Here is a 27,011-nt window from a genome sequence, read left to right as displayed (position 1 = left end):
GGGGAGGACTTGAGGGAATGATCCATTTCTCTCAACCTTATCAGCTGCATCCCACCCCCCTTATAACAATGCCACTGTGTGCAGCCCACGCAGCCTTGACGCCCACCCCCCCTTCGCCCACATGTGAGATGCTGTTGTGTTGTCTTGTTCCCCCACAGCTGGAGCATCTCCCTCTACAGCCCCTCCACCCCTCTGCTTTTCCTCCATTCAGCCCAGACAACGCCTCCGTTCTTTTAGCCACACTATGCAGATTGTTTCAGAGGACAAGCAAGAAAGAGAAACAGATAGAGGCTGCAGGGGACAATGAAACAGCTGGCTATGCTAAAGCAGTTCATTTTGTCTTTCTATATTTCTTATCTCATATAGCTAACTGCATGTGTGTGTAGATGTGTGTGAGTGTGTCGCCCACTTGTAGGCCTACTACTCTGGCATGTTGTGTGGATATAAAGCCAGTGAACAAAGTCACATTAATTAGACTCACCTCCTATTTGGGACAAAAAGCAGGTCAAGGTTAAATGTTACATTCTAGGATTAAGTTTGGGGGTTTGTTGAAGGTTATGGTTTGGCATGGGGGGAATAAATGTAGGTAGGCTATACATCAACATATTGATAACGTTTTTATAAACATGTTAGTAGACATGGAGCAACATTAGCAATCATTTTCATTCACCTGTCAAAAGAAATATTGACTCTCCTTTTTGCTCTGGTCTCCACCAACTGCTGAGAAAACGTCCAGCCTCTTTAGCTTCTAGCTACACTATGCTCAGTGTAGCATAGTGTAGTGCCCCGGTGGCTAAGCTAGCTTAGTTGCTAACTTTATGGTAAGCATGTAGTGCACAGTAGCTTTTTTATTATTATTATTTGTTACTGAAAACAGCTGCCTGCTGCTGCTGGAGGTAGATAAGAGTGGGGTTTTAACAGATACATTGAACTAAGAGGTGTGCTATAGTTACCTTCAGTTATTGATACCTTGCAGTGATTAGACGGTCACGCCGACTAGACATCCTGAGCAGCCAGCCAGCCAATCAGAAATGAGATGACGTTTATTGCCCAGCGTTAAAAAAAAGTCGTGCTGCACGTGCTTGTCCAGTTGACAGATTATCAGGACTTCAGTCTGTCTTTGTTTTAGTGAGTATTTTAACCACACATGCATCGTATTATTTGACCAAGCTGCTGTAGTTCATCTTCGTTTCATTGTTTTAGTAGAAAGTGAATAAGCTGAGAAAAAAATCAAAATGTCGAACAAGCTAGCGTTACATCAGACCACTAAATATGTAATTCATATTATTTACAGCCACTTTAAAGATAACTGGTGTCAATGCTCTTACTTTGGTACATTGTGTTAATTCAAAGCTGTAAAGAAATTGAGATTTGTTTCTGTCTGTCTGTCAGTCTGTCTGTCTCTTTCTCTCTCTCTCTCTCTCTCTCTCTCTCTCTCTCTCTCTCTCTCTCTCTCTCGCTCTGTCTCTCTGTCTCTCTCAGACAGACAGACTGTCACTCTCTGTGTCTCTCTCTCTGTCTCTGTCTCTCTGTATGTCTCTCTCTCTCTGTCTGTCTCTTTGTCTCTGTCTCTCTCTCTGTCTCTCTCTCTCTCTATTATGTTTGTCTCTCTCTCTCTCTCTCTCTGTCTCTCTCTCTTACATATTTCTACATACAACACATGTATACTTGATTGCATTATCATATATTATTGCTTACCTTCCATTCCCAAGAGCAAATCATAGTTTTCAAGTTTCCTGAAATGGAGCGACAAGTCCGACTTCCCAGCAGCTTTCAAATTTGTCCTGACTGAGTCTTAATTTAAGAGCAACCTTTCTAATGCAGTGATTTCGTCTGGTTTGTCTTATTACATTTTATACCAACATGGTGTATAAATTCAAGACACATGAAAGAGATACCAAACCATCCACTCAGCAATACCACAGTGTTGACTAAAGATATAGATATACGATTTTTCACTGTAATTTGACTCCACTGAGTCTCTGCATGTGTGATTTTGTCAAGTGTTAAAATAAGTGGCGAGCAAGAGCTGCCTGTATGTTGACAAATAACATCTATTAAGCTAAAAGCCTGTGATGTGCGTTTGACATATCCCGATTTCAATTCCTAGCGTGGGTCAAGCTCCTGAAACACTGGATCCAACACAACTAACAGCATCATTTGTCATTTCTTTCGGTGATACATTTTAGTCTAGAACAGAAAACAATAGATTCAACAGTAACTGACATCCCTCTTCCACCGTCTTTGACCCTGTCTGCAGGTGTGGTGGACCTGATCGAGATTGTGGACCTTTTTCATAACATGCACACTGTGTCTTGGATAACTATCCCGCTGATAGGGGGCCTCCTGATATGGCAGAACTACAAGACGTGATCCTCGTCAGTCTCATTCTCGTTGTCTGTTGCTTAGTTGGAAGGCTGGCTCTCAGCGCTTTGACCTGGCCAGGTCAGTTCTTCTTTCATTCGTTTATATCACTGACCGTTTATATTAAACCTCACCAGCCATGATAGATGGCCTTATCACATTATGTGACATTTCAGAACACAACAGGCTTCTTTTGACAGTTGCATGTCAGCATAAATGATGGACATGTTACAATATCTGGTATCATACAGAGATAACTTCATTATCCCATGAAGAAAGTGGCCTATGATATAGTCTTCATTTATTTTGATTGGCAAGATGTGTCTTTGTAATTAGCATCTCAGATGTATGTTTTGATATACCTGAACGCACTCAGCTTTTCTTTTGTTAAACGCTTTTGTCCATGGATGAAGCCCTAGTTCCCTTTAGGAGTTGTTTGAATAATTGATATGTGTGTCATTCATTTAAGTGATACTGTATACCTTCTACAATGTGGTCACAGCCTCAATTTTTACTCCCAAGGTAGATCCAAGGACAATAATCCAATTTCCCTTTCTGAAAAGATGGATATTGTTTATTCAGGTGGCTGATGGCCAAAATGCATTCATAAAGCAATGTGAATGAAGACCTAAACTAAACCTGCAGTCATTTGCAAGATTGATTTTGAACAACTAAACGTTGTTTCACACACTTCTCTGTCATTCATGAGTTGTTCAGGTACAGTTGAATAACAGATCTGTATTTGCTCTTTTTTGTGTGTTTCAGTGACAGTTAAAGAAGCCTTCTCTCCAGCGTCATGTTGAATGTTAGAGCTGAACTCACTGTCTTTAAGACAGTTTGACTAGTTGTAAGGTGACAGTTGTTTGTTTACAGTTATGGTTCATCTGTGCTGTGAGGATCTCTCAGGGATTTGACTTTTGTGCAGTCAGGCGTGTTCGCCATAGAGACATAAAAGATTGTTCTTGTATTTAATATTTTCCTATGTTCTTCTGTTCATGTTTGATGAAGATAAATATCTATATTTGTGTTACTATTGAATATTTAAATGAAACATACCACATGTAATACGTTTCATATATGTTCATCTTGGCTCCAGTAGAGGGCAGAATTGTTTCGATTAAGATTTGAAGTGTTTGTGGCAACACTGATTTCATTACTAAATAAAGGAACATTTTCTTATTCCATGTCTTCCATTTGTCAACAACTTAGGTTAACTGGAGTTGGCTATACATGCAAATAACCTTACAATATTCCTATTGATCGATTAAGTTGCTTTCAGACTACCTGACCCAGATTGGTTGAAAATTAATTTTGTAGTTTGGCTTCATCTTTTCATTGCAGCCTACATATTTGATGTCAGATCAACACTGATCCTCTGCACTTTATTCATTCAGGTAAAGATCTCTATTGGTCATTTCCAACCCCACATTCGTCAAACAGCCGATTTCTCAGCACTGACAGCTTAAGTTAATGATCAAACAGAATGGCAAGGTTTCCAAAGTAACCACATTCAAAACAAATCACATTTCAGAGTGCCGTGAGCAACAGCAGAGCACACGGACAAACACTTCAAGCACCACAAGCACAATCATTCAGGTGGTTGTCACATACAGTAATATACCCAGAAGAGGGCAACAGCATTATCTTAATGCTTTTCTTTGCAGGGACAGCTCACTACAGCTGGACAAAGACTGGTCATTCTTACCAGCCAGTGACATTGAAACCTGGGCAGTGTTCCACTCTGTTGCTCTTCTTTCACCTGTTGAATCCAACTATTTTAGACCAGTTACTGCTTTGCTGCTCAAATGGAAACCTGCTCAAATAAAATGATCCCACAACTCAATAGCTTGCATGTACAATCTATTGACACATGAGTAATTGCATTTGTACAGCATTTTTTTTTTTTACCATATAACCATATAAATGCCACCTATAGGGTGTGTGATGGTCTTCTTAGGGTAATGGTGCTTTACAGCAGTGGTTCCCTTATCTGTCAAAGGGTCCCAAGAAAAAGCCGAGGTTCACAAGATGATTAAAAAGTAAAAATATCTATATTTTCTGTTACACAAAAGTTTATTTTCCTCATTCTGCTGTAATTTTAGTTTTTGTTTTTTTTCTTGCAATATATATTTAAAACAATCATAAATCCTTCAAATCACACTTTCTAATGCTGCACAGTGTGGGTTGTTGTTGCTTTATGTAATGCCGGATAATAAAACAGATGAGTGAGTTGGATCACCAGCATGCATCCAAACCAAAGCATTCCGACTTACTGCGAAGTGAGTGAGAAAAGCCCCCCCCCCCCCCCTCCACAAAGTGTCCGTGGAGCTCCTCCCCCTTCAGATTAAGTTACCTTGCAGAGTCACCTACCTACTGGCAAGCGGCAACAAGCGTCTGCGCTCTGTTGGATGGCAACTGTGTATAATACAGTCTGGGATTTCAACGGTTCTACTGGAAAACAAGCGGGGGCAAATATCGACAATTTCCCGCTGAGTTGCTGATCGGGCTGTCATGGCAGGCTGATGCTTCAGGCACCTCTCGCCCACGTTTGTCACCTTGAGCATCCCGTCAGGAAAACACCACTGTGAGTTCCGATGAGGGGGGTGAAGGATAGACTACTCCCTTTCTTTCTTTCTGTATTTATTTCATTCTTACTTTCTTTACCTTCCTTCTCAGTCGTATCATATCATATTTTATCATATCTTCCTCAGCAGGTGGAGTTGCTGTTCAACTTTCAAATTTTTCAACGCACTTTCATGGCCTAATGTTGGTTTAAAGTAGAGATTGGTTGCACTTATTTTGTTTATGGAGATGATTTATTATTAATAATACATTATGTTATTATGAAATACGTCCTAATAATTGTCACCACATCATTCATGATCTGTGACCAAGGCTGCAGGTCTGAACAATTTTACAGTGATTCATTATTGGAGTAATTCACATACTGTAAACAGAAAACTACATGTTGCTATCATACATTTAAGCCTGTTGTCACCCTCAGCCCTAATGACAGCATTTAGCTCTGTGGGGAGAGGAATGTGCTTTCATTTGGGTTCAACAAGTTTAGTAATAACCCCATGCCTGCTACACATTAACAACCAAATAAGAAACACTAATCGCTAATTAAATAATATTTTTTGTATTTTATTGTCCTGGTACGTGATTTTTGATTTTCACATTATATTATAGGATTGTGATCAAAAAGGCATCATGTCTGTGAAATCTGACCTGATTTCAACATGTGCCGGGTGCTCTATGTCCTGATTCAGAGACCTGTATAGCCAGAATAAACCTGGAACATCATCACCAGATGTCATAACAGCATGCTATGATTCACCCAGATGGCTTGCAATACATGAATCAGACAATTGTTTTACAAAATGCTCAAGAGCATGGAGCAAAGTCCAGATTGCTCATATTTTTTCAGACACAGCATATAAACTATCACTGTCAATATGTTCTAGTTTTGCATTATGACAATGTCAAAAAGTATTGATATTGAAGTACAAGTTTGGTTAACATTTACTTGCTGAGATCTCACCACACTTTGATTGTAATGCTGAAAGCGTCTAAAAGAAAACCATGGTATGATACTGTCAACACTGGGTTTATTTCACCATTAATGTGCATGTCAGTTGTGATTCTTGTTGTCAGGCTTTCTCGTCGCTTTCTGAAATCCTCTGATTAAGCTCCAGGTGTGTTATGATAGCTACTTATTGTGTTAGAGCAGTTGTTGTTTGGGAGTTTGATTGTGCTGCTTTGTGAGTTATGCTGTGGCATTAAATGTGTTTCAGACTCAAGCTGCCAAAAATCAGTTGTTTTGCTTTTGTTTACACTTGGTACATAAAGTCAGGTTGTTGTCATGCAAAACAGCCCATGACATCCTCTGTGCGTAAACTGATCGCAGAATCTCATGTCCGGTTAGAAAGATGCATCCTATAATGTACATTTGTTTGGTGAGGGTTGTTAAAATTAAAAGTTGAAGTACATTACTAAAGATGATACATTATTTATCAGACATGCATGGCTTAGTGATATATGGTATAGTTATTTATTTGCTTTTTTTCAGGACTTATTGTGTGTTTTTATTAACTGTTAGAATGTTAGATGATACAATTATATGAGTTTCAAACCAAATTTTGATTTTATTGAAAAAAATAAACAACACAGATTATTTTGTTGACTTTCATTGTTACTCTCATCGCTCTAATTTGTTGTCCCAGAAAGAAGCATGAATATGTCAACACTTGTCTAACCTCATTTCAATTAAAAATTAAAGATCTAAATATATCACCAGTTAATTTGAGAAAAGGTAGAATTAAATATGAGACATAACTGCCTTTATGAGTAAGATAAGCATCCTGCACACTCAGCCTCTATTTTTGCGTAGTTTTTGTTCTAAAACCATGTAATTACCTCTGAATAAAAGGTTGTCAGTATTGAACAATAAGCACCTGAGGCTGAGTGGACGAGAGGTGTGCGGAGGGCCTCTTGCCACGAGGTTGACAACACATGACACCCAGCCTGTCCAGCTCCGGCTTCACCTCCCTCCTGAAACCTGGCAGTGGGCCAGAGCTGGGAACAATAGCGCGGAGGGATGATGACCAGAGAGATAAGGACAGAAAGAGGAAGTCTACCCTTTGTGCAGGCTAACTAAAGTTAATCAGATTAGTTTTCTTTGCTCATTTGCATTTCTCGGTAAGATTTTGTTGTAGATGATCCTTTAAGCTGTTCGCATGGAGATACATGTGTGCATCTGAACAAAGTCTTGTCTTGCAGAAACACAGTAACAGCAAAGCTGTTGCTGTGATTTGGCCTCACTTTGTTTCAGCAGATATGAGCGGATTATCTGTTTAGGGCGATTATGTTAATGATCTGCGGCACGATAAGCTTGAGTGACCGTGCCTATAACCTGTAAACTGTCATACACAGTATTTACCTCGTGTAGTTTACTGCTGCTCATTATGCAAAAATAGTTCAATACTTCAGAGAGGAGGCATGTCAAACGGAAATGTCTGTCTCATAACGCTGCCAAGTACACAGTCTGGTTAGAAAGTTATACAGAAATATTCTGAGCTATTCTGGGAAGCACGCCTTACACAAGGTCGGTATCTTACAGGTAGGATTGTTCTTGCAGAGCACTTAAAATACTTGCTTGTGAAACAAAACCCAAACCTCTCGCCCCCAATTAATAATACAAACTGAACTCATTGGCCAAAGCGATACATGGCTCCTTGGAGTCTAAAAGTCACATACGGTAAAAGGTGATTACTGTCTCCAGTGTTAAATACAATTCACTTCAGCCAATAACGTAGGAGCACTTATCAGTGGCTTTGCAGTATAAAGTATTGTAAAGGAAGCCAAGAGGAGCCCTCCCTGTTGTGTAACAGCTCGTTAGGGTCCGCAGTTAGTCTAGCTACAGTGTGTATTGAGCCATAGTGTGCACTGTAGACGTGATAGATTTATTACAGAACCTCATCATTACATGCCTTGACAGAAAAGACAGAGTCTCCACACCCAGAGAGAAAGGTTTGGGGGCGTGTCCTTCTCTCCTTTCCTGCTCTCGTTAACCAGATTTAGATGTAGCACACCATGCTAATTATCAAATAGTTAGCATGGCTGAGTGTGAAACCCAACCAAATTAATGAATTGCCGCTATGCAGATATAGTCATCAACAGAGTGGATCTAATTACACAGTGCATATCAGCCTGCTGTCTGCCATTGTCCCAGATCAGTCCCCCGACTACCAGCAGTACAGGCCCAACACCTGGCTCTACACAGTGGAAGAACAGGCTGTTTGGTAGACTACGCCTCAACTTTGCATGTCATATCTAGAACCTTAATGAGGTACTACCAATAGCTCTATAAGCTATAACACCATGGACTGTACATGAGAATGACTTGGACTTCACCAAAAATTATGCAACAGGCATTTAGAGAAATAAATAATGCATGTTTGTTTTGGTGGAAAATGTTTGCACACCACCCCCAGCCACCTCCCTCCCTCAACACCCACTCTGTTTCTTTCTCTGATTATCATTCTCTCTGTTTCTTTCTTCAGGTGGATGCCTTAAACCATGAGTGTTCTGGGACCTCCGTCGAGGAAAGCCAAGTGAGTGTCGCACACATTCCTGCTTCCCCTCAGATATTTACCTTTCGGTGTGTTACGCTGAGTTACTGTCACACAGGCGCGAGAGAATCACTAACCCAGTATGTAGAAGGTGGTGTGGGTCAGGGACCTCGGGCACAGAGCGGCTCTGTTGAGAATTGTTTGCCTTTGCCTGGGTTTTCCTGGCTCTAGCCTCCCTCTGTGCCCCACACACCTCCTCTTTCCCTCCCCCTCTCTCCCTTTTCCACTCTCCCTCTCTCGCCCTGGCTGGTCCATATGTTCAGAATCTCAGGCTAATCTCATCCAGTGCTGGCCAGTCTGCTCTCCGTATATATCACTGCTATTTCGTGGTGCTTGCGTTTATGAGAAGTGACAGTGTGGGTGATTCAGAATGTTTGTGACACCGATGTCCAGAGGTGCAGGGGTGAGGATGAAGAACATGCAGCGTAACCCCGTCTCCTCTTCTTGTCATTGCAGTGGAGTGGCCAGATCAGACAGCAAGATCAGCGCCAAGGCCCTCTACGGTAAGTGACTGCATGGACGTGTGAAGGGAAGTTGCTGCCTTGTTAGATGGATTATTTCATTGTTGGCCTGTTTTCAGGACTTTGCCTTTACATGCCCGCCACCTGTAATTACTCCTGCCCTTATTTCTGTGGCATGAGTCACTACAGACGATTTACAGTATCGCTTATTCTGTCAATTAGGAGATTGTAAACTCTTAATTATTAAGGAATAGCTTCCATTGTTTATTAAGTATTTTCTTCAACGCCCATTATTATTGCAGACAATATTCTATAGTTTTCAAAAATCCTAGGAAAACAAACTTGATTTATTCTACTATTATACATATTGCCTCTGTAGTCAAAGCCTGATTGTTGACCTTCACTGTCATCCATAAATGAGCCACTCTGTTGCTGTGAGATGAACAATGAACCTGCAAATCTGTATAAATCCGCATATGAAAATATTCCCCAACATATACGCTATTGCTAAAAACTACAGAGTCCAACTGTTTTCATTTATTTAAAAATAAGGTATAGCATATTTGAGACTCGTTTTTTATATCTTGCATCTGCGTTAGATATAAAGTCAGCCTTTTCTTTTGACACCTTTCCAAACTGTCATAGTCAAGCTGTGTAGATCAGCACTGTAACTGACCCAAATCACAACAATATTTAATTTGCTATGCAAATGACTTTGTCAGGTAATCCAGCACCCTCACTCAGCAGTCCCACGGCCTTGCTGGACTATCACAGTCCTCTCCCCAGAACACACACACACAGTGATAAGAGAGGGCCAAGGTCCTGCTGAGGGGCCCCGTCGTGCTCAGGCTGCTGACACCTCTGAAGGACATGGGAGGGAGGCAGGGCTCCTGAAGGGAATTTGAGTTTCCAGCTCTGTGCCAGGCCTGCACAGCATGCTGGGATTTGTTGTCAGATGCATCAGTCTTTTGTTTTTTTGTCTGCACTTTATAGTCACGGTTTGTGCATATGTATATTTATATAGCTTTTTAGTCTTTTGTGTCTGAATTGAAGGATATGTTTGTGTTATTGTAGGACTCCATTCATATCTGAATTGTCAGGCTCTGATCTGTCATGTCTCTGGTGAAACTCAGTAATACAGTTATGGTATGATACTAGCTGTTGCATACTTGTGACAGGGTGGGTGTGTGTGTGTGTGACTGAAATGTGCTGAGGGAGTGCAGGGTGTGCCTGTTTTTAAAGTGTGGTTGGAACAGGGTGCGGATGCCCATGTTTTGCAGGTGAATAAAAGATGCATTGAAAAGTGGAAAGGAAGAGGCGGACTCACCTCTGGTCCTCTCTGCACTGCCTCAGACATTAGCTCACTGGCTCCTGCCAGCACCTCCCTCTACACACTGCCAACATAGAGGAACATTGTATAGCAGATAGATAGAAACCTACGCTGAGGTATGCCCGGACAACCTGCTCTTGTACATGGCTGCACTGTTCCAAATAAAGAATGGCCTCAAATGACAGATGATGTATTGTAGGGATGCAAGATGTTCCCAAAGCATCTGACTGTGCACCTCGTTGTCTGTGATTTATTTTTATGCTGTAAATCCACAGGACCCATCCACTCCTGGGATTTCTGTGAAATATTCCGCTGTATGTGTGACGAGGCTGTGCTGTTTTTCATTGGCTCGTCTCATCTCGTGTGGCAGATGGTCACGATACCTTCTCATTGCAGGATGACAGCAGCATGCCTGTCCTCCTGAACCACAGAGGCAGGAGAGTGCACAATGTTGTGCACCATCCATAACAGTGGGAGATATTTGGATAGATAAAGGTCTGCTGCTGAGTAAACATGTAGTGGAACAACAGCAAAAGTCCCAGCTCAATATCCCGTATGCAAAACTCCCCCATCATTCACACAGTGCAGGGCAGCACATAGCAGATGCAAATGATGCACAGGTCCTCCCACCTGATCTGTTATCAGCAGCTTTGGTGTTAGAGCAGAGACGTGCCACATCAGATTCATCACCTCTGGACTTCAGACCATTCAGCAGCTTTCTTGAGTTTCTTGGTTTGAGGTTGAGGAGCATGTTTTTGTCAGGTAAAATGCATTTGGGCTGTGAGACTGAATAAACAGGTGTTAATTCTCTCGTCCTGCTCCGCTGTTTTTCTTTAAAGTCTGTGTATGCATGAAATTCAGTTGAATGTCCATTAAGGTCCAATATAGTGTAATTCCAGTTATCAATGGATATTGTACATGTTTGGCCTCTTACTGTTCCTGATAGACAAATGCATGATGTAAAGTTGTATTCTTTTGTTTTACATAGTTTGAGAGGGCAACTCTGTGGTGAATTAGACTATGAGGTTTGTTAATATGATATTTTGGTGTCATAATCTTTGTGGACCCAGCAGCACTCTTCCATTACTTGTATTGTGGCTCATTCTGCCTTTTTGGGCGTTGCGGGATTTTGTTGTTTTTGTTTCAACGTTTCAGTTTCATGGCATTGTATCACATTTTTTTACTGCTTTTTATTTGGGTTGAGTCACATTAAATATCAGATCTCAGTTTGTTTAAAGGGCATTTATTAGGAGGTCAGATCGTCTGATTGATCTGGGCCATGTATTGGTTTGATAATCTGCCAAGCAGCTATGTTTATCACTGGTCATTGACTCTGGAGAGCCCTGAGGATCTGCCCATCTGCCTGCTAAGTGGCTCTTATTGCAAGCTGTTGCAGCGCTGTGAATTGATTGGCGTAAATGTCAGTCCATTAATAAGACATGGGGCGAGCTCGACTTTCAGTACGACACTTGACGCTTGTGTTTCACCTGTGGGGAGCCAAGCAGGAAGGAATCAGCAGAGAGGAAATAGCAGGAACATGCTTGCGTCATTTGGGCGGCGGCAGCATACAAAAAAGCTGCTAGGAACATGGAAAAGGCCGAGCTCTATGAAGCATGTTCACGTCGCACTTAATCATCAATAAACAGATATTATGACATTTAGAGGCTTGACACACATTTGTTAAGGGTTATACAAACAGCAGAGCTTTTGTGTCACAGTCAATAAAAAGGACTTGAGGTGAAATGTGGCTGAATGTCTGTATGGAGAAAAAACCTGTGCAGCATCAAAATGTTGACTCTATTGGGTGGGGGACGTAAAGAGACCTGATATGAATCTGCCAGTGTTGATAAGAACATACTCTCATTTAACCGTAATTGTAACCTGCAGACTATTCAGCTGGTAAATAGGTCAATGAGCACACTGGCACACTCATTTACCTTCGGCCTGTTTGAAGACAATGGTCCCAGCCAACAGTACACACAGTGCTGTCTACAATTCCTTCTTGAAAATGGAGTTAGCTCAAGTGTTTACAAATTACATCCAAACTTTTAACAGGTCACCATTTAAAATGTATTGTTCTAAATAATGAAATACTTTTTTTTTGCAAGTGGCAACCTCCAGTGCTGAGAAATTAAGTGCCAAAACTTGCATTTCCTCAAATGGCCACTTAAGGCGGACATCAAAAGCGAGTCAATCTCCATAGACCCCATGTTAGAATGCTCAACTTTACAGCAGAAGTAAACATGTTTACACTCTAGTAAAAAAATGGTTTTGGTCTCTATAGGTAATTTCCCCGTCCATGACAACTGTACGGGTGTGAATTGTTATATAACTCAGCTGTTTAAATTATATGAATGCTTAAAGTTCTGATATCAGCTGCCTTGAGACTGCTGTTTTTTTCCAAGACCACAGCAGCCGGTATATCACTAAATTGCATGTGCATTGTCTGATTTATTTGTTGATATCATTACTGTGAGAAGATGTAACACTTCCTGCTTGAAATACAACCAATAACGTGACTTATTTCTATTTTGATTTTTTTTGTAACCGTTAACGGCTGTTGTCAGCTAAATCTTTGGTCCAAATACCTAGAAGCACACAGCAGCACTGGGACTCACATTGGTCTGGTTCTTAACTAGGTCTTGGCTTGCCTTTGTCTTGGTCTCTCGGTCTTGACTCTGGTCTTAGTCTTGGTTTAGGATGTCTTTACAAGACTGCCGTCACGAGATTTGTAGAGACCAAAATCAGAGCCCAAAAAGAGTAAATACTGGACTTACATTCACCAGGTGGCCAGAAACAAAACTCCAAATGAATGATAATGTTGCTCTGTAATTGCCAGATGTTTGCTAACAGGTTCCCCATATGAACTTAATAGTTGATGATTTATCAATGTTGTGTAGATTCTGGATTTTTAGTAGACATACTTTTTAGAGTGTGCAAGTAGTTTAGACATTTTTTGTTTGTGACCAGACACAAGTTATTATTCACAGCAGAATATTGCCTGTCTTACAATATGTCTAGAGTGAATCTTTATTGTGTGGGTTTGTGTGGTGACATTGGTTGATTCCAAATCACTGATAGCACTGACAAAAAACTATTTACATGCTCCTATTTAAGGTACTCTTACCTCTGTTACTGCTTAACAGGTTTGTTCTAAAAATGAGAACATTTCAGGCTAAATTCACAGCATATTGACCAACTCTTAGCATGGTGCTGTTGAGAAGTTGCATCACTGATCTTTGACTCTGCAGTAAATCGGCGCCTGTAATTGGTGGATGTAGTTAATGCCAGCCTGGTCAACAAACTATAATGTTAGGGGTCAAATCAAGTCACACAGACTCTTTGATATGAGATTTAATAATTGACTTCTCAGATAGGTGTTTTAATTTTATTTGCCTCTTGCTGGACTCTTTTGGACACAAAATGTAAACAATTTAATTTCGCAGGTAAAGTTTGACCACTATTGTTAAATATACTGTAAAACACCATTCACTATTCATACAGAATTGATGTGAATATTAAACAGTATAGTTGACTGTGAAGTCTCCAGATAAAACATGAAAACAACGCCCCACACATCACGTATTCTTGTCACTTCCTTATTGCTCTGCTGGTCTTTCAGCTTGCATACGAGTGTTTTGTTTCATCTGTCTTCTCTGCTGAAACAGGCAAGATGTGGAGTTTAGGTCAGTGTCACTGCTGGTTGTTTATAAAAGAAAGTAAGATCACAGGCAGGACTTGGATTCTCAGTTTTTCACTTTTGGTGTTTTTGTTTTCTTATCAACAGAACAGAGGAAAAAATACTCCAACTCCAATTATATCATGCATGAGACGTCACAGTATCATGTTGAGGTAAGATCTGCTCCATTTGTGGGTTTTTTAAAAGAAATGTGTGTGTTATAATTTTGACCGTTCTTGTATTTTTTAAAGGTTTTTAGGAAAAAATAAAAATATATGTATAAGTAGAAAGACTGCATATTTATTTAATGGTATTACAAAGGCTGGGAGGTAAACAGATCAGTATGAGAGGCACTTTAACACACTTTACCTTATTACTATTATTATTATTAAGGTTAAAAAAAGTTGTACTCATTAAAGTACAATTAAAAGTTACTGTTTAAGAGTTTCCTGTACATTGCTCTCTGAATCATCATTCTGTATTATTTAAATGTTTGATTTACTTTTTTCTATACTTATGCATGTGGTACCTGTTCACCTGCCTTGTGACTGGAGAGATAAATAAAGGCCTTTGGAGATTACTATAAAATGAACTCAATAAAAATAAGATAGATAGAACATTTTTAAATATGTATAAAAATGAGCAACTAAGATGGAAAATCTTGTTCTGCTATTCCAGTAGTTGTAAACCTCATAAGCATTATGTCTCCAGATGTAATCCAGCTGAGGAACTTTGTTGTAACTCTCTCTTTTTCTCAATTTGTCCTGTCACACATATGCAAAATACAAACCAGGCTTAAAAAAAGGAAAGATAGAAGATAATAATTTTTTAAAAAGGTCAATATACCTCATGGGAAAAACAAGATAAAAGAAACACACTTACTCTAAATGTTATATATTGTTCTTTTGGTCCGAGATGAACGCTGACAGTTAATCTCTTGAGCAGTCTTTCAAGAGTCCATTCATATATAATAAAACTTATAATAAAGCAATCAGGCTTGTGATTGCAGCAGTGGGGAGCTGACGATGGGAAGTCTTATAGTCTGACACATGCTTTAGGTCAGGAATGGTGTTGAACTATGTCCTGTGTCCCTGTGGGTAGGATTTCTCTAAATGCCTCCTCGTTATCACACATGGGCAGGTAGTCTCAGATAAGAGCCACGCTGGCGGCAGCTGCATGCAGAGCGAGCCATGGAAGTGGTGATATTGCAGCTTTCATGTCAGATAAAACAAGTAATTCACACGGCTAAGTAATGCTGTGAGCTGAAGGCATTGTGAGAAATTTCCAAGTTAAGTAGTTTAGTTTTTCTTTGAGGTAATAGCTGTAAGAAAACAGGCCTAAATATACAGTACAGTAAAGCACAGTTACAGTGTTAGAAACAGTTCTGGAATGGGAAATATCCTTTTTTGCTTTCTTGCTGAGAGTTAATGAGAAGATTAATACCACTCATGTAAATAAGTCTATTTTCCAAATTGTCAAACTATTACCTTAATATAGCCAGTTAACTAAAAATAGTCTGTATTTCAGATTAGGCCACCAACATACAGTCGTTGTTTGTACATCACACCAGGTCAAAAGTCCCCTCACAACCAAAAATTGTATTCTTTATTTACCAACTCACTGTTTTCTACTCAGCATCTCTCCACGTTCATAATGGACAAGACAGAGTCCATTGCCACAGTGGACGATGCCATCAAGAAACTGGTCCTTCTGGACACAAAAGACAAAATCTGGACCCAGGAGATGCTCCTGCAGGTCACCGACAAGGCGGTCAGACTGCTGGACTGTGACACACAGGTACGGCTTCATCATCAGATTATGTTAGCGTGCAATAAACTTCACATTTAAAGGCACTGATTTGTGTTTTGGATCTACAGCATCACAAACTGTAAAGCACATGCAGAAAACCTGCACTATAGAGTGGGGAGTTGGAGTTTGAAAGATGTGAGAATTTAACCAGGCAGGGAGTTTAAGTATGAAGGTGCATTAAGGACGTTGTTGGAGCCAGTGTTTCTGGAGTTAAAAGTAAGAATATATTGGCCTTCTGTGCATCGATATTGTTTTAATCTGTCTCTCACAATTGCCTCAACTTAATCCAATATGAACACGCTCAGGTGCCTCTTTAAGTTTTAATGTCCAACATGATTATGATTCTGTCAATTCACACATTGAACAATCTTTAAAGGAATAGTTAGACATTTTCGGGAATTTGCTTATTTGCCCAAAGTTACATAAGAAGATTGATATCACGCTGTTTGTTCAATAAGCTACAGCCAGCAGACGGTTAGCTTAGCTTAGCATAAAGACTAGAAGTGGGCAGAGACAGCTATTGTCTGGCTTTGTCCAAAGATAACAAAATCACTCAACACTCCACATAGAATCACAAATTGTTGTTTATTACACTTTTGCATTTGTAAGAATTAAACAAAGAATATATAATTATTGTTAATCAGTGAGTTTTAGGTGCGGGGGAGGGGAATTTTGGTACTGTTGGACAGAGCCAGTCTAGCTGTTTCCCCAATTCCAGTCTTTGTGCTAAGCTAAGCAGCTGCTTGTGGTCTCTTCATATTTGCTATGTTGTGCTCCTGCAGGAAGAGTTGGAGAACTTCCCTCTCCCCACAATCCACATGAGTCAGACGGTCCTGAATCAGACACGTTACCCCTCTGTCCTCCTGCTGGTGTGTCAGGACAAGGAGCAGCACAAACCCGACATCCACTTCTTCCACTGTGACGAGGTGGAGGTGAGTCTGTTTAAATGATGCAGGCTTGGCTCAGTTTGCGTCCGTTATTGTCCGTGCGTGAATTGGCTGGCTTTGTGTTTTATGTCATTTGTAAATCCAAGCTGTTGTTGTTGGAGCGCCAGGTCAGATTTCAGTGCCGTTGGGGGCAGTATGCTTGTGTGTATCCTTTTACATTTTTTGCAGCCTTGTTCCCGAAATTTTCTCAGGTAAAGATCAATCCCTGAAAGGATATAATACTATAACTTCTTGTAAAGACAATACCTCTCAATAGTTCAGAATCACAAGGCTAGTAAGTTCAAAGAAATAGTTTACAAGAAATTTTGGCTCATAAACGCTGAGCAGGGTTGGAGGATCTGAATAACTAGACCTTTGAATTATCACATATTGCTTACCTTTGTCTTCATTGAAAGAATATAAGTGAACGAGGAGTTTCTTTGCTGTCGAAAGTCTGACGATTCTGTTATTCAATGAGGAGAAAGAATAGGACAGCTTTTCAAAATCTGAAAAAATGTTTGTAGGTTTTTGGACTCAGTTTTTAAAAGTTCACTCTGTTGCACTCTCAAAGGTCTGAAGGGCATCACAACAACAAAAGCTACAGTTTTCCAGAAGCCAAAGCTTTGCATAGATTATCGTCGATAAAACATATATCTTTTTAAATATATGAACGGATGGATTATACGTTACTGAAATGCATTTGGTTCAAGACCTATAATCCGAATAACAGAATATCAGAAAACAATAAATAAACCAATCTTCATAATGTATAGCGATGTATAGCTTTCCTTAAGTTAGATATAAAATGTATCACTTTTTTTTACTGTTTAGAATATGTAGAATCCATCATGAGGTAGATATTAATGTCAGTTTGCAATAGGATATTAAACAGCAAACTTTCATAATTCAATTTGGCATGGCAATATTGCAATTTGATCTAGACCCTAGATCGGTAACTCTGGCTGCCAGTGAAACTCGACCACCATACAGTATGTGAAGTTTGACTCTGTGTGTCTCCTCACTTTCTTCAGGCTGAGATGGTTCATGCAGATATAGACAGTGCCATTGGAGACAACAAGCATGGAAAGAAAATGAGGCTTCAGACTCTGAAGTGAGAACAGTGCTGCAGCAGAAACACACACACACACCTTCTTGCTGTCAAATACACATCGAAGGAGGCGACACAGACTTCTAAGTAGTAGTTAGCTAACTTGATGTTAGATTTCTGAAGGTCTCAATGCCTCCTCCTCTTTCTCCAGGGTGAACCAGGAGAAAATGAAGCGCCACAGAGAAACTATCCTTCCCCCCTCGGCCCCTAAGGGCCCCTCACCTGCTGCGAAGGGACGCGTGGCAGCCATGAACACACAGGGTGAGAATACACATACTGCACATGTACTCAGAAGAAAGCCCTTTTCACATGCACAGCTCCAGTTTTTGATGCAATAGTTGGCTTCACATGAGCTTTTTTTGTGTTTGCATGTAGATCGACGAGCCTCCAGACAAAATGACACAGAGTCACATGAAAAGCTGGCCCAGCGCATTGAGAAGGATGTGGTGAGTGTTTTTTATCCAAAACCGACACCTGTCATTACATTACACAGCTCTTTTCACCGACGCTATATTCTTCAAGCTAAACCCCAGGATTTGTCTCCCTCAGCAAATCCTCAACTGTTCCCTGGATGACATTGAGATCTTTGTGGCGCAGCTGCAAAAGGCATCGGACGCCTTTTCTCAGCTTAACCAGCGCAACAAGAGTAAGAAGAATAAGAAGAAAGGACCAGCAGGTCTGTCTCCCTTTCTTCTGATGTGGTGGCACGAATGCAGTGACAATATGCTCATATTGCTCACACTGCCATGTTTTTCTGTTTGTGTCCTGTGGCCCGGGACTGTCATCCCGGGATGCATGTGTGGTAGCAGTGGCCAGTTTGGCTTTCTGTTAAGTAACACAATACTCATTACTCAACTGTCATAACCGAGGTCATATTATTACTTCTTATCCACTCACTGGGAAAGCTGAACTGAGGTATTTCTGTCATGTTAAAATGTTTAAATTATTATTATCAGTGTGCTTCAGTCTGTCTGGTATTATGTTTAAAAAAAAGTCAAAAATATTGGCATACCACAAGAAAGCAATATTCAGTTAAACTATGCATGGAGGCTGCCTTGAGATGCAGACTAGATGAGCCAAAACCATTTTAATTGAAACCAAAGGTTTGTTCATCTATGGACTGAAAGTGTAATAGCAGTTAATTATAACCGTGAAAAGTAATAATATTACTGTAACATGTAGCAGAGTAATGTTTTACCACCCAATACTGGAAGTGGTGTGATGCTGTGTTTTTATTTGAACACACCTTGTTTCCTTGGCAGCAAGACATTCTTTACATACATACATGTGATGTGTTGTTTTCTACTTGACTGATCAGGTGCAAACACACACAGCATGTGTTACTTTTACACACATCTTTAGGTTGTTCCTGACTTCACAGACAGATGAGCTGAAAATTATGTATTCTCTTTCTAGAGAATCAGTTTCTCAACTTTGGGGTCAGAATCCCAGATACATGTTGATCAAAACGTTTCAAATATATATTATATAAATATAATTACATATAGTTAAATTAGTACGTCTGATATATCATAACCTTTATTTAATTTGGAACTTCCATACCCCTGAAAATACAATTTAAAAGAATACTAATTCCTATTACATGTCTCTGGTTTCTGGGGTTGTGAGAATGTTGGGACCTTCTGGATCTCAAGTTGAGAAACACTGATGTAGCACATTCTTTCTTAAGCTTTACTCTCTGGTCAAGTTTTTTTTTAATGCAGAGCTATTTATTAACTAACCATTATTGTACTGCTTGCCTTTATTTCACTGACAAAAATCTATTTCTTTGAACTGTGGCCAGAAAGTGAATCCTGTGTTAGTCTGTGATATGTCTGTATGGAGGGCTGGTAACTATGGAGTCTGTGTGTGGTCATTGTTGCGCTGGTTGTTTATAGAGGGCATGCTGACCCTGCGAGCCAAGCCCCCCACTGAAGCAGAGTTCATTGATAGCCTGCAGAAACTGAAGCTGGCCCTCAACCTCTTGGTGAGATATCACAGCTCCTAACCTCTCCTCAGTTATCGCTTGTCCTCTCTGCAACACCATCTCATTGTGTGTCTGTCATGGCGTCCCCTGCAGGCCAAACTGAAGAAACACATACAAAATCCAAGTGCGTCTGAGCTGATTCATTTCCTCTTCAGCCCCCTGGAGCTGGTAAGAGCTATAAATCTTTTCAGAGTGTCTGATACAGATATGAATGTAGGCTATTACGGGTGATTCCATCATCCTTTTGAGTGAATGCCAATTATTTTAATTCACTCTAAATGAGTTATCCATGTCATTTGATACCCTCAATGTTGACTGAGCAATAACACACAGAATTAAAGCAGTTAAGCGTTTGCATTGTTGCCATCAGACATTCCTCTTATTGTTGTTAAGACGAGCTTACCACACCCCTTGCCACTCTGCTAAACTCTCACCAAACTGGAGCTATGTGGCTTTCAGCTACGTGACATTTACATAACGCAGGTTTCCGACCCTGCAGTTTTTGGTCACACCTTCGATACTGCTGGGAAAGAAACGCAGAGCTGTGATTAGGCTCTGCCAGTTGATAATGTGCAGTAACCTCTGGACATGTTTGATTTTCTTGTCGAGATAAAGCCAGAGCAGTAATATTCAAAGTGTGGCCCCACGGCCTCTAGCTGTTCTTTAGCTCTGTAAACAAGATGCAGAGATTTCTGATGCAGTTAATCAATATTTTATCCAGGATGCTGTTAATTTATTTTTATGTATTACTTTCATGCCTTATGAAAACAATTAAGCATCTTCAGATTAAAGAACAGAAATATTTAGTTTAGTTTAATTTCTTCGGTGAACACTAGGGCTGGATATCAAACTTCAAAATTGTTTGAAGATTGGCCAAAATGTGTGGAGCATTGAGTAGTGAAAACTTTTTAGTTTTGAAAATGGTGCTGAATGTTTGGCTAGATCTTCAGTCTGGTTTAATTATTCTGTAATTACTTCATCAATCATTTTCTGATACAAATTAAAAACATAAAATATGTTTTATATATTCTAATATATATATATATATATATATATATATATATATATATATATATATATATATATATATATATATATATATATATATAAAATCCTTCTTAGCACATTGCTAAAAAGTAAACTCCTGAATGCGTCCACAGGTGCTGCAGAGCTGTGGGAGTCCTGAACTTGTGCGTTCAGTAATCTCCCCTCACCTCTCCAAAGACACTGTCGAATTTCTGCGGGGACACCTCTCCCCCAAAGAGATGACCATCTTTGAGTTGCTGGGGGATGGATGGACCAAACCCAGGTACATAAATGGCTGCTTTTCAATTGCACGTATATCCAAAGTGCATCACAGTTTGCCTCTCATTCACACACCCAGTCACACACTGACAACAGTGAGCTACCATGCAAATTTCTGGCCTGACCATTGGGAGCAATCGAGAGTTCAGTGCATTATTTCGACTGGCTCTGTCTGAACAGCTGTGTAGTTTAAAAGGTCACATTTTGACCATCCTGTCCCTCCTGTGGCAGAGCGGAGTGGCCCAGGGATCAGTGTGCGCCTCCTTATCACCCTAAGTTTCGTAATGGCTGGGAGCCGCCGTTGGAGCTCCTCAGGATGGCCGCATGGGAAACAGAGGGACCCACGGGGCCACTGGGGTCTCCCACCAGCCCTAATTACAGAAGCCATTCAGCTGAAGACGTAAGGAACTTGTTTGTTAGCTACTGTCTGTGAATGAACCGACCATTACAGGTCCCAACACCTGAATATGTAACAATCTGTCTGCTTTTTCAGTATTATGGAACACATTCCTCCAGCTCGTCAAATGGGTAAGTAATGAAGTCCTTCACAAACGTTGCTGCCTCTTTCACAAATATCAAAAAACATGTCACAGTGTGCTGAGCGGATACCATGTGTCTTAACAGGTCTTACAATGGGATGCCCCCCACTCGCAAATATGCCAAAATCCGCTACCACTTCGTAGCACGGAATGCCAACGAGCTGTCAGTGCTGCAGGATGAAATCCTCGAGGTAAAAAACTAAGTCACAGAACATTGACACATCGTTTTTAATCTACAACAAATGCAGATGTACATTGTAGCATCTGGCAGGGATGATGCAAACCCCTCCCCAGCCTTCTTGGGCAAAAACATAAATTGACCTTCTGTGAAGGTAAACATTTAAAATGCACCTAATCTTATTTGTCTGATGTAAACAAATTGTATAAATGAGCGAATGTCCAGCGCTAAACCATAAAAGGTCACTTCCAGCACTGAAGCAATTTGGAGTGAGATGTGAAAATTGTCTCACAGGTGATAGAGGATGACAAACAGTGGTGGAAACTACGGAATCGTAGCGGTCAGGCCGGCTACGTCCCGTTTAACATCCTGGACGTGGTGAAGATCGAGGAGCCGGAAGCCGTCTACAACCAGGTGACCTGTTGTTTTATTCATGCAGAGCATTAACATTACATTCTCTGATGAACACGATAAATCTTTGGTTGTGTATGTGTGAGATCTTAAAGGAAATTATTCACTTAAATGTTCTCTATTTATAATACAGCAGCAAACAGCTAGTATCTAGATATAGTGGAGGCTGAGTGTGGCTCAGTGGTAGAGCGGGGTGTCCTGCAATCAGAGGATCGGCACATTACATCATTTAGCAGAAAGCGCCTTACAATTCAGTAGCTACGGGACAGCTACAGGAGCAATTTGGAGTTAAGTGTCTTGCTCAAGGACACATTGACATGAGACTAGCGGAGCCGGGGATCGAACCACAAACCCTCTCATTGAAGGACGGCCCTGCTCTCCACTTACCCACTGTCACCCCACAACATGTCCTGTGGCTGCATTGAACCCCTAGTCCATGTCGATGTGTCCTTGGACAAAACACTTAATCCCAAATTGCTCCCGTAGGCTGTGCCTGTGGTACTGGATGAATGTTAGATAGTCCTGATGGGCAGGTGGCCCCTTCCATCAGTGTATGAATGGGTGAATGATGACATATAGTGTTAAAGTGCTTTGAGTGGTCGGAAAACTAGAAAACAACTATACAAGTACAAGTCCATTTAGCATTTACCAAGTCCATGTCTACCTGAAAATAAGGTTGCGATCTGTGTTTTGAATAGACTTTTTCCAGCATTTAAAATTTGTATATGTCAGTTCACTCTCACTTACTTCACCTACAGCCATGATCTTTATCTCAGCTGCACAACTCAAATGTGTTGTCAAGAGGTGTCACAATGAATTCTGGGAAAACAATAACAAACTAAAGTATGATGTAATGAGACGGGTCAAGGTTTCTTTATCACACTGCTTGTTGAAAAATTAGTTTTGCTGCTGGAAAATTGTTGCATCCGGGTTTAAAGTGCAAAGATGATTAGGGCACATGAAGGAGTCCTGATAAAGAGATTTTACAGTGGATAGTATGTAAAAATCACTGTTTTAATTACTTTTCTTTAAAACAAAGCTAAATAACAATGTAAAAGGAACGTTTGCAGTCATATCATCTGAACACTGCTCTTAGATCAGTGCAGCTTTGTGTACAAACTCTCTGCACTTGTTGTGATCCTACTCATTGTGCAGCAATACGTTCCCACCCTCAACAAAAGCCTACTTTCCTATAGACACGCACTGCACACATGCACGCTGCATGCAGGTTCACCAACGCCCTGCAGCACATACTGCATGCAGCTACTCTGGTGTCAAATTCTTTCACACACATATTTTCTCTTTTGGCTCCAGGGCAAAAATGTATCAACCACCAGTGAGATAAAAGACAAACCTGTTTGTGGAATAATAGCTGGTTTCTCATGAACTGTGTTTGTTTCTGTGTGTGTGCAGCCAGGCTACAGTACGTCACCTCCTGGTTCTCTGAGCCATGGCGACAGTTTCAACAAGGGTAGACCCAAAGACAAAAGTGAGTGAACGCAAAAAAAGTAAAACAAAGCAAGATCTGGGAATTAAAGATATGTCATAATTGCTCTATTCTGATTCTGTTTCTATGCTGCAGTGATGGATGAGGTCAACAATGAGTTATTGATGATGATCACTGCTAACAAGAGCCAGCCAGCCGCCAGGAAGTTCCGTGTGGAGCGATCGTCTGGCAGCCAAGTACCGCTCACGTTTGACTCAAACGCAGAGCAGGTGACTGAATGGCTCAGCGCAAAAGGTTTCTCTAGACCGTAAGTCACCCACAACACTCATCAATGCAGCAAAACGAATACTTCCCAAACCAGAAGTTCTCTCTAAAATGACAGTAGGCCAATTAAAAGCTGCATTGTATTACAACTCCAATAGCCAGAGGTGGAAAGAGTAGCCTGCTAGAATATTGTACTCCATTAAAAGTACTTCTGTGAAAATGTACTTAAGTAAAAGTAGGTCAGTTACAATATACTCTGAATATTTGTCACTGTTAAATTGAAGAACATCTTTAGGCTACAAATTAGATTACAATTAACCAGAAAAGAGACAAAACTCAGACAATTAAACTAGCAATGGACAGCAGTGCCTGAAACTTATTTTAGAATCAACAATAGAAGAAAACATCACCAAAGCAAAGCACTCGGCCCGTTTGTCCCAGTATAACCAGTCCACTTGGCCCGTTTGTCCCAGTATAATCAGTCCACTCCGCCTGTCTGGTCCCAGTGCGCTTCTCAAATTCGAAAAGTCATCAAACACCTCATTGAAGGCAGACAGTCTGCAGTGGACGCTGAAGGATCCACCAGAGGGCATGATCACATTTAGCATGTTAGCTAGACCCAACGTGAACCTTCGGTTCAGGTGTCACTTATTGTGGTCACTGGTCATTAATTAAAATAAATGCAACATTAACTATGCCGAGGTATAATAATGCTAATTATAAGTAAATGTGATCCTTGATTTGATTGCGCTTGAAGTGGCCCTGGCCCTTGAACACAAACATTTATAAGGTGTCATTTCCGGAGTGTCACCTCTCTGGACATGGAGCTCTGCTCTCCTGCGGGTGCAGAAACACCTACAGCTTCTTCTCTGCTGCAGCTGCTGATTTATCTCCTTTCCTCTGTTGCATTATCAGGACTCTTTGTCGTGACTTTTGCTTTTACTTTGCAACATGAAATTTAGCGGAGTGATAAGTAGTAGCCTACTTCAGTAAAAGTAAAATTAAACCTCTTTAGAGATAAAAAAGTACAAAAAAAACAACATTGTTACAGTAAAAAGAGTAAATGTAATTAGTTAGTGCTTTGGTATTTTCTTTTTTACAGACGTTCAAGGTTTCTTTAAGATGAATCCTACCTCCACAAATATTAAATGGATTGCCATGAAATTTGACATTCATGCTCCCCTCGGGATGACTTAGGAAGAACAGGTGTCATTAATAACATTGATGATGGCTCAGTTCCATTAAATGTCCCAGTAAGCCATCCCAGCGAGCCATGCATGCACAATACCAGGACGCTGGAACAGACACAACCCTGATGACTCTGGTCTTTATTAATGTTATTGATTACATCTATGTTTTTCCCGCAGTTATATGTTAATGCAACCAAGGCTTTCTCTTTGGATCTACAGTGTTTTAGCAACATCAGTGTACTTACCAATGGGAACTCTGTTCAAATTAAGAAATACATTTATATTTTATAATGAGTAAAGTAACTGACTGTTTGCAGGACTGTTGAATGTTTGGGGATCCTGACTGGAGCTCAACTCTTTTCCCTCAACAAAGAAGAACTGAAGGCGGTGTGTGGAGAAGAAGGTGGCCGTGTCTATTGTCAGGTCACCGTGCAGAAAGCACAGCTGGAGGTCAGTCATACACTTGTTCAAGTAGCACGCAAACTGTGCGCACACCTGTTACAACAAAGCTGTTTCATTCACAGTTAGACCACAACCATTTCTTTTAAAATCGACAAATGAACACATAATAACAGTTATGTAGAATAAATGAATACAAATTACTAAATTACAATAAACAGTAGATGAATCTCTTTCCACTATAGTAATTGTAAATAAAAACGTTGCGACATACCAATGGGTAAGACTTAAAACTGTAAAAGAAATTCATTACCTGTGATATTATTCATTCAATGTAAAATTAACTTTTTATAAAATGTGTGCACAAAAATTTGTAAATGATGAACAGTAGTTTCAGAGAAAAGAAACATTTTAAAAAAAATGAACTGTGTTACTTTTACAGAAGACCAGCGGGGACTCAGAACTGCAGAACATCATGAAGCGGCGGCAGGAGAGGATTGACTCTGGCAACAAAGACTGAACCTGCTGAGCAGCACGACCCATCCAGACGCTTTCACTCTCTCACAGCAGCAGCTTCTTCAATCAATCTTCTGCTAATTATGACCCACAGTAGAACATACTGAGATGTTGTATACATTTTGAATTGCATATTTATTTTGTATCACCCAACGTGTATGTATTCCAGTGTTTTCTTATCTAATTATGTTGCTTTGGTTTTCATTGTCTCATTCAATTTTGTTGTCGTATGAACAGAGGAACATATGAATCTATGCACAGTTTTGTGTGTGTGTGTGTGTGTGTGTGTGTGTGTGAGCATGTATAAGCACAACGTGCATGTAATGTACATATTTGTACGAGCAGTGTTGTCAATGTTTGTGCGCATTGGTGATATTCCAGCTATTTGAATGACTAAAATAAGTATATCTTAGCTATCGCATATCTAAATCTGTGCCAGAATGTTTGACACAATTTCTGATATATAGCCAATTATTTTCATATTACTGTTTACAGGTATAATAAATAGTAAAACACACTCTATGTACGTATGTCAGGAGTAGTATCATCCTGTTGGTAACTGCAGAGCAGCAGTAGGTATTAACATGAATAATGTTGCTGTTTATAATCAGAATTCAGACAGAGAGAAACTGTCAATAATCTTGCATGACGTTATTGTCAATAACGGTGAGATGCTGTGATGAATGTGTTTGTATGCAGCATGATATGTTGCAGTGTAAACTGCACAGACACAGGAATGATGAATATATGAGATTGTGTGATATAAAATAATTAAATGAAGATTTAGGCAAAACATTCAAAGACGGTTGTAAATATTATGGGACAAAATTGTTTTAAAAGAATATTATTAAGAAAAATAAACTTATTTAATTTTTTTCATGTTTGAAATTAATAAACAAATATTTGATATCACATCTCTTTTGTTCATAATTCTTGTGTTTGTCATTGGATTAATAATAGCAGA

At 40.1% G+C, this 27,011-nt stretch overlaps 1 protein-coding gene and 1 long non-coding RNA gene across 4 annotated transcripts; both read left to right on the top strand.

Moving 5' to 3' along the window:
- The first annotated feature begins 1,060 nt into the window (after positions 1 to 1,060).
- On the top strand, positions 1,061 to 3,492 carry LOC137881913 (uncharacterized). The gene is made up of 3 exons (XR_011103889.1): positions 1,061 to 1,128; positions 2,261 to 2,445; positions 3,130 to 3,492. It is a non-coding gene; the product is annotated as an uncharacterized lncRNA (long non-coding RNA).
- A 1,241-nt stretch (positions 3,493 to 4,733) lies between these two features.
- eps8l2 (EPS8 signaling adaptor L2) lies at positions 4,734 to 26,959 on the top strand. Of its 3 annotated transcripts, XM_068723674.1 has the most exons (21): positions 4,734 to 4,948; positions 8,430 to 8,480; positions 8,955 to 9,001; positions 14,077 to 14,141; positions 15,604 to 15,765; positions 16,560 to 16,709; positions 17,735 to 17,814; positions 17,963 to 18,072; positions 18,187 to 18,257; positions 18,361 to 18,487; positions 19,710 to 19,798; positions 19,892 to 19,966; positions 20,959 to 21,107; positions 21,335 to 21,503; positions 21,597 to 21,631; positions 21,728 to 21,833; positions 22,115 to 22,234; positions 23,645 to 23,720; positions 23,814 to 23,985; positions 25,450 to 25,582; positions 25,974 to 26,959. In XM_068723674.1, exons 2-21 carry the CDS (start codon positions 8,446 to 8,448, stop codon positions 26,049 to 26,051), a joined length of 2,049 nt encoding a protein of 682 aa, XP_068579775.1. In that variant the 5' UTR covers positions 4,734 to 4,948; positions 8,430 to 8,445; the 3' UTR covers positions 26,052 to 26,959. The 3 variants fall into 3 exon arrangements, with proteins under 3 accessions (XP_068579775.1, XP_068579774.1, XP_068579776.1); XM_068723673.1 differs by lacking the exons at positions 4,734 to 4,948; positions 8,430 to 8,480 and having other exon boundaries at positions 8,782 to 9,001; XM_068723675.1 differs by lacking the exons at positions 4,734 to 4,948; positions 8,430 to 8,480; positions 8,955 to 9,001 and adding an exon at positions 13,903 to 13,975.
- The last annotated feature ends 52 nt before the right edge of the window (positions 26,960 to 27,011 follow it).

Source organism: Cebidichthys violaceus, unplaced genomic scaffold (assembly GCF_023349555.1).
Source record: "Cebidichthys violaceus isolate CVI_PGR_0920_01 unplaced genomic scaffold, fCebVio1.0.p SCAF_3, whole genome shotgun sequence".
NCBI lineage: Eukaryota > Metazoa > Chordata > Actinopteri > Perciformes > Stichaeidae > Cebidichthys > Cebidichthys violaceus.
This window is presented reverse-complemented; position numbering and strand designations above follow the sequence as displayed.

Coding starts and splice junctions, on each gene's coding strand:
- eps8l2 (XM_068723673.1), top strand. CDS start 8,869: ATGTTTGTGACACCGATGTCCAGAGGTGCAGGGGTGAGGATGAAGAAC. Junction 21,632..21,727: donor TCCTCCAGCTCGTCAAATGG/GTAAGTAATGAA, acceptor GTGTCTTAACAG/GTCTTACAATGGGATGCCCC. Junction 23,721..23,813: donor GGGTAGACCCAAAGACAAAA/GTGAGTGAACGC, acceptor TCTATGCTGCAG/TGATGGATGAGGTCAACAAT.